The 5,880-nt window shown below is 44.7% G+C and overlaps 1 protein-coding gene across 1 annotated transcript; it reads right to left on the bottom strand.

The window, feature by feature from the left end:
• Nucleotides 1–626: 626 nt before the first annotated feature.
• rxylt1 (ribitol xylosyltransferase 1) lies at nucleotides 627–4,495 on the bottom strand. Its single transcript, XM_046310451.1, has 6 exons — nucleotides 4,065–4,495; nucleotides 3,685–3,864; nucleotides 3,424–3,526; nucleotides 2,996–3,310; nucleotides 1,980–2,150; nucleotides 627–1,622 (listed from the first exon to the last, which is right to left on the bottom strand). Exons 1-6 carry the CDS (start codon nucleotides 4,210–4,212, stop codon nucleotides 1,220–1,222), a joined length of 1,320 nt encoding a protein of 439 aa, XP_046166407.1. The 5' UTR covers nucleotides 4,213–4,495; the 3' UTR covers nucleotides 627–1,219.
• Between the last annotated feature and the right edge of the window lie 1,385 nt (nucleotides 4,496–5,880).

Genomic DNA, 5,880 nt, shown 5'->3' with positions numbered 1-5,880 from the left:
ACTACCTCTCCCCCTACTGTATGTATTTATTTATGTTGCTCCTTTGCACCCCATTATTTCTACTCTACTCTTTACTTTGCACATTCTTCCACTGCAAATCTACCATTCCAGTGTTTTACTTGCTATATTGTATTTACTTTGCCAACATGGCCTTTTTTTTGCCTTTACCTCCCTTATCTCACCTCATTTGCTCACGTTGTATATAGACTTATTTTTCTACTGTATTATTGACTGTATGTTTGTTTTACGCCATGTGTAACTCCGTGTTGTTGTATGTGTCGAACTGCTTTGCTTCATCTTGGCCAGGTCGCAATTGTAAATGAGTACTTGTTCTCAACTTGCTTACCTGGTTAAAAAAGTGAAATAAATAAAAATTAAATAAAAAACAGCATGAAAACATGAGGTTATGGTTTGCTGCAATTGCACTGGAGATAGACCTACTCCTGTCACAATAACAAGCCCTACATAGTTCAAGGACAGGTCAATTGTTAGATGCACTATTGTAAAGTGGCTGTTCCACTGGATGTCAAAGTGAAGATATCCACTAAATGACTTAAATGTAATGTAAATGTAAATAAAAATTTCTAGATGGCAATTGCAAAAATATCAGAGGAGGTCAATGATAAACGTAAAGGAAAAGGAGATATCCACCTGACAAATTTCTAGATGGAAAAAATATCAGAGGAGGCTGGGAGGAGCTATAGGAGGAAGGGCTTATTGTAATGGAATAAATGGAACGTCAAACATGGTTTCCATATGTTTACTGTGTTAGATTACAATGAGCCTGTCCTCCTATAGCACCACCCTCCTCGGGTAAAAATACAACAACTGGGCCTTACTGAAAGGTTGAATACAATGTTGCTTTGGAGTGTGCATTCAGCAAGTAGTTCAAGAGCAACTGAAATACCTAATATTTTAAGTTACAACATAAATACATGAAAATCTTGAACTATGTCAAATAAATTATGGGGAACAACAAGATTTACAGCCACCTCATTCTAATATAATTCACCCATAGCCTTAAATCAATGTTTTGTTTGAACATTATCTTGTGAGAGACAGTTGTCAGCTACTAGTGGAAACCTTACAAAATGTAGCCATAAGCCCACAAAATCCACAAAAATGTGTCTTTTCTCCCTTAAACACACTGCCAATGAGATCCACAGAGTACCTCATAATTATGTGCCATTTTGTGTTTTACTCTGAGCTTTAAAAAGACTTAGCTGTTTTTGAAGAAGGTCTCCTCTAAGACCTCGGTGAACCTGTCCTTCATCTGCTGGCGGAAACTGCTATACCACTCCAGCAGTTTCCTCCTCCTCTCAGTCCTTTCCTCCTGGCTCATCATCTTCTCCTTTTCCAGGAGGCCTGGAAGCTCCTTCCAGTCTTTGAGAAAGATGAAGGGGGCTCCTGCAGCTTTGAGGAGACGCAGTGGGGAGCTGCGTGCAGCAGAGCACCCACCTGGGGTCACCATGTCTTCCACCACGGGTACGGAGCCGTAGGCACAGGCCTCGTAGATGCGGTAGCACTCCGTGTTGATTCCCACGGGGCAGAGGGTGAGCTCGCTTTGGGCCAGGGCTGTCTGGTACCGGCTCAGACTCTCCACTGTCTCCTGAGGAAGCCACCTGATGCAGAAGAGGAGGAATATTAACGTCTAGTGAGCAGGGAGTTTGTTTAATGTATTACGTATTTAAACAGTGCTTCTGTTGTGAATATATATACATAGTACTTGTAAATTCCCCTTTGCGCTTCATGAATTTTTAAATGCAAAGATCAAAAAAGGGTTGAACTTCTATTTGAGCGTGCTGACTCAATTGATATTTCACTGGTAAACAAAGCCTACCAACAAAAGTAATTCCACTGAAGTGAGCTACTAGAGGTCCAAACCTCATTGAGAAAGACAGGATGCAAAAATTGGACTTAAACCCATTATTGTGAATTGATACAGTGCTTGACAGTGACAGCATAGCATAGTGAAATACTTCTCTCTGCCAGTAGTGATGCACTCTTTGTCCAGTCCGGTTTGTTTCAAGATCCCCATGAGTGTTTCCCTCGAGGAGTTCTTGTAGACAGTTCCCAGGAAGTTACAGAGGAAGGGCCTTGTGGAGCTCACCATATGAGAGTTTGGCATGACCACAGGAAACTGCCTGTATCTGAACAGAGTGGGCATACAAGTCCACTTTTAAAATGTGCTCCTCTCTGGTGCAATGCTTTACCTAAACTGTTAAAATGTACTATTATGTCGCCTACAATGGAAACACGAGTGAAAGAAGGGAAAAGTGGCCTCCCGGGTGGCGCATTGGTCTAGGGCACTGCATCGCAGCGCTAGCTGTGCCACCAGAGACTCTGGGTTCGCGCCCAGGCTCTGTCGCCCAGGCGCCCAGGCTCTGCGCCCAGGTCCGTGGGGCAATGCACAATTGGCCTAGCGTCGTCCGGGTTAGGGAGGGCTTGGCCGGTAGGAATATCCTTGTCTCATTGCGACTCCTGTGGGGGGCTGGGCATAGAGCACGCTAACCAAGGTTGCCAGGTACACGGTGTTTCCTCCGACACGTTGGTGCGGCTTGGCCGTGGCTTCCGGGTTGGATGCGCGCTGTGTTAAGAAGCAGTGCGGCTCGGTTGGGTTGTGTTTCGGAGGCTTTCGACCTTCGTCTCTCCTGAGCCTGACTGGGAGTTGTAGCGATGAGACAAGATAGTAATTACTAACAATTAGATACCACGAAAGTGGGGAAAAAGAGAGGGTAAAAAAAATACTTTAAAAGGGAAAAGTACATGGTGAGGGAAGAAAGAGACAAACAAGAAATGCAGAATTCTGAAACATGAGAAACAATCTCAGAGAAACCTTCAAACTAAATCAGGGCCTGATTTAACAAACCATTTCAGAGTAGGAGTGCTGATCTAAGATCAGGTCCTCTTTCCATATAATTATGATCTCAAAGATAAAACTGCTCCTAGATCACTGCTCTCTGACACTTTATGAATAAGGGTTCAGATAACCTACGTGGCAACTCCGAGGGGCCACTGGAAGACATCCTTGTCGTTAACCCAGGGGCTGTCATATACCAGGAAGAGCAGGTCCACAAAGCCCCCGTGCCTCCTCAGGTAGGGGCTGATCCAGTCATTGGTGCAGCGCTCGCTGCCCAGCAGAACCACAGCCACACGATTCACAGCGTGGAACTGCATCAAGGTCTGGACATGCTGCAGCCACCGGGTGGCGTAGGAGATCTTCTGCTGCTCCCGGCCATTCAGCACCAGAACCACACTGTCTGTGTCCAGAGGAACATGGCCTTGGATCACTGCTGGACCTGTGTAGAAACTATAGATAGACAGAGAGAGAGATGGTGGGGTGGAGGGCTGTCAGAATAGCTGACATCAGCTTGATCATATGCATCTTATATTGTGATTGGAGTCCAATTTGTGAATCCTTACCTGAAATCTATCTTTCCCACTTGTATCTCCCCCTCTCTCCACTGTGCTTGTATGTCGGTGGGGTTGAGGGGACCTTCTAAAATATGTTCCCAAAGGTACAGTCCTGATAGAAGAGAGAAGTTACGTCAGAGGGACAATATCCATAAGAATGTTTTTTACTCCATAATGTAACCTAACATTGTAAGAGGAAGCATCAAACAACAAAAAGATACCAAGCAATATTTTACAACTTATCACAGAAGATCCGTAAAAAGGCATTACCAATGGCCGCTTTCCCCCAGATTTGAACTTTGTATCTCTTGGGCCTGTTCTTGTCAATGCGCTCCTGGTATTGTCTGAAAGCCTCCCTCTGTTTGTGCAGAGCAGAAAGCACATTAGCCTGCTCATCCTCCCAAGGGTTCCACACATCATCCCCAATGTAAGGAGCCACAACACCACCACCTGTAATCACCAAAACAGCAGTACAATAACACTTATTGGAGCTACCTAGTTAGTGGTTTTCAAATAGCCAATTCACATGACCAGTCCATAACCATGTGAGGGTATTCACGTGTTGACCGCATATTATCATATACAACATTGGACATGACTATGGACAGTGAGTTTATTTTGTCAGATAAGTAGCTAGCTAGGTAATTTACCTGAGGTTGCGACTGTAATTTTCTTCACCACTCTGTGGACACGGGTGATCACCTTCGTATTAAAAAATACATTGTAGGCAGCATACAAGGAAAACACCACATACACGAAAACTATCAGGATGAATATTTGTCTGTGATGTTTTTTCATGGTTTCCTTCTCACGTTACCATTCTGCACTCGAGTATCAGTTAAAGTGACCAATCTCTGTACAGCTGTTGTCTCGGAAACACTGAGAAAGCAATCATAGGCGACTGTTTACAGTTCAAGGACCCAGCTCAAAGGCTGGCATAAGATTTGCCGGAGAAAAATAATTCCCCTTTTGGAATTCATCTACGTGAAGCATGTTCTTCTTATCGTCAAACATAACCGATTTTTATTTCGATAATTAAAACGACTCGTGTGGCATAATTGAAATTAAATATAAAACAAATAGCTTACAAAGATGTTATAAGAATTGAGACTGCGCGCTGAAATCCCGGATGTTACCCAGGACGTACCTAAGGCGGAGCGAGCTGCCAGTTCAGGCAAAGACAGAAACTGCTTCTCCTTTATAAATCCACTATCACGCTCGTAGGCGATACTCATGCACAGAAACACGTAATCGGGTCTAACCGTCGACACACGCCAAACTGCGCATGTCATCAAATCAAAGGCAATCCAATATAAAATAGTGTTTGACGAAAATGAAAAGGAGAAGTTGGAATGTCATCAAACACATGGAAACCATGTATTTGATAACATTCCACATATTCAGCTCCAGCCATTAACCCCGAGCCCACCCTCCCAAATTAAGGTGCCACCAACCTCCTGTGGTTTCCATCCCAATTTTTTTTATGTGAGCAGTGTTTAGTGTTAGTCCCTTTCAATTAAACCCGAGGTGTGGAGAGTTCCTTACTAATTAGTGACCTTGATTAATCAATCAAGTACACGGGAGCAGTGAAAACCAGCAGATGGACTTTTGAAGTGAAGAGTTTAGATTTTTGTAGCAAAGCACCCTTAAAAGGTGTCATCTCTGACTTTACGTTGGATGTGGAGGCCTCGTGGTTACGAGGAGCATACCAGGAGTAGTTGGAGCACACCGAATGAACCGTGTAGTGGATGGGGGAAAAGAAGAAAGCCTGTCAGTATTATTTATGTTTGACGAAGTGTATCTCCCTTCACATGTGAAAGTGGGGATATGTTAAGATATGCGGCGAAAGTTTTTGTGTTCAAGCCGTTGTTTTGCCGAAATTGCTAAAGGTATGGACATGTATCAAGTGTGTGGCGAAGGAATGTTGTTGAAGAATCTGAGGGTGTACAATGTTGTAATTGTGATGGCAACCATGATCTCAATTCCCCGGAGTGCCCGGTTAGGATAAAATAAATTGCTAAAGGTATGGACATGTGGCAAGGGTCAGGGCTATACAGCAGGTCTCCTACACGGAGGGTCCGGGCTATACAGCAGGTCTACTACATGGAGGGTCGGGGCTATACAGCAGGTCTCCTACACGGAGGGTCGGGGCTATACAGCAGGTCTACTACATGGAGGGTCAGGGCTATACAGCAGGTCTCCTACACGGAGGGTCGGGGCTATACAGCAGGTCTATACTACACAGAGGGTCAGGGCTATACAGCAGGTCTCCTACACGGAGGGTCGGGGCTATACAGCAGGTATACTACACAGAGGGTCAGGGCTATACAGCAGGACGGAGGGTCAGGGCTATACAGCAGGTCTACCACGGAGGGTCAGGGCTATACGGTCTCCTACACGGAGGGTAGGGGCTATACAGCAGGTCTACTACACGGAGGGTCAGGGCTATACAGCAGGTCTACTACA

The sequence above is a fragment of the Oncorhynchus gorbuscha genome, linkage group LG02, assembly GCF_021184085.1.
Source record: "Oncorhynchus gorbuscha isolate QuinsamMale2020 ecotype Even-year linkage group LG02, OgorEven_v1.0, whole genome shotgun sequence".
Classification (NCBI taxonomy): Eukaryota; Metazoa; Chordata; class Actinopteri; order Salmoniformes; family Salmonidae; genus Oncorhynchus; species Oncorhynchus gorbuscha.
This window is presented reverse-complemented; position numbering and strand designations above follow the sequence as displayed.

Excerpts from the sequence above, each read along its gene's own strand:
- rxylt1 (XM_046310451.1), bottom strand. The coding sequence starts at position 4,212 with ATGAAAAAACATCACAGACAAATATTCATCCTGATAGTTTTCGTGTAT. Across the intron at positions 3,865-4,064 it reads AATTACAGTCGCAACCTCAG|GTGGTGGTGTTGTGGCTCCT; the intron begins GTAAATTACCTA and ends TGGTGATTACAG. Across the intron at positions 2,151-2,995 it reads TGGCCCCTCGGAGTTGCCAC|ATACAGGCAGTTTCCTGTGG; the intron begins GTAGGTTATCTG and ends CACTCTGTTCAG.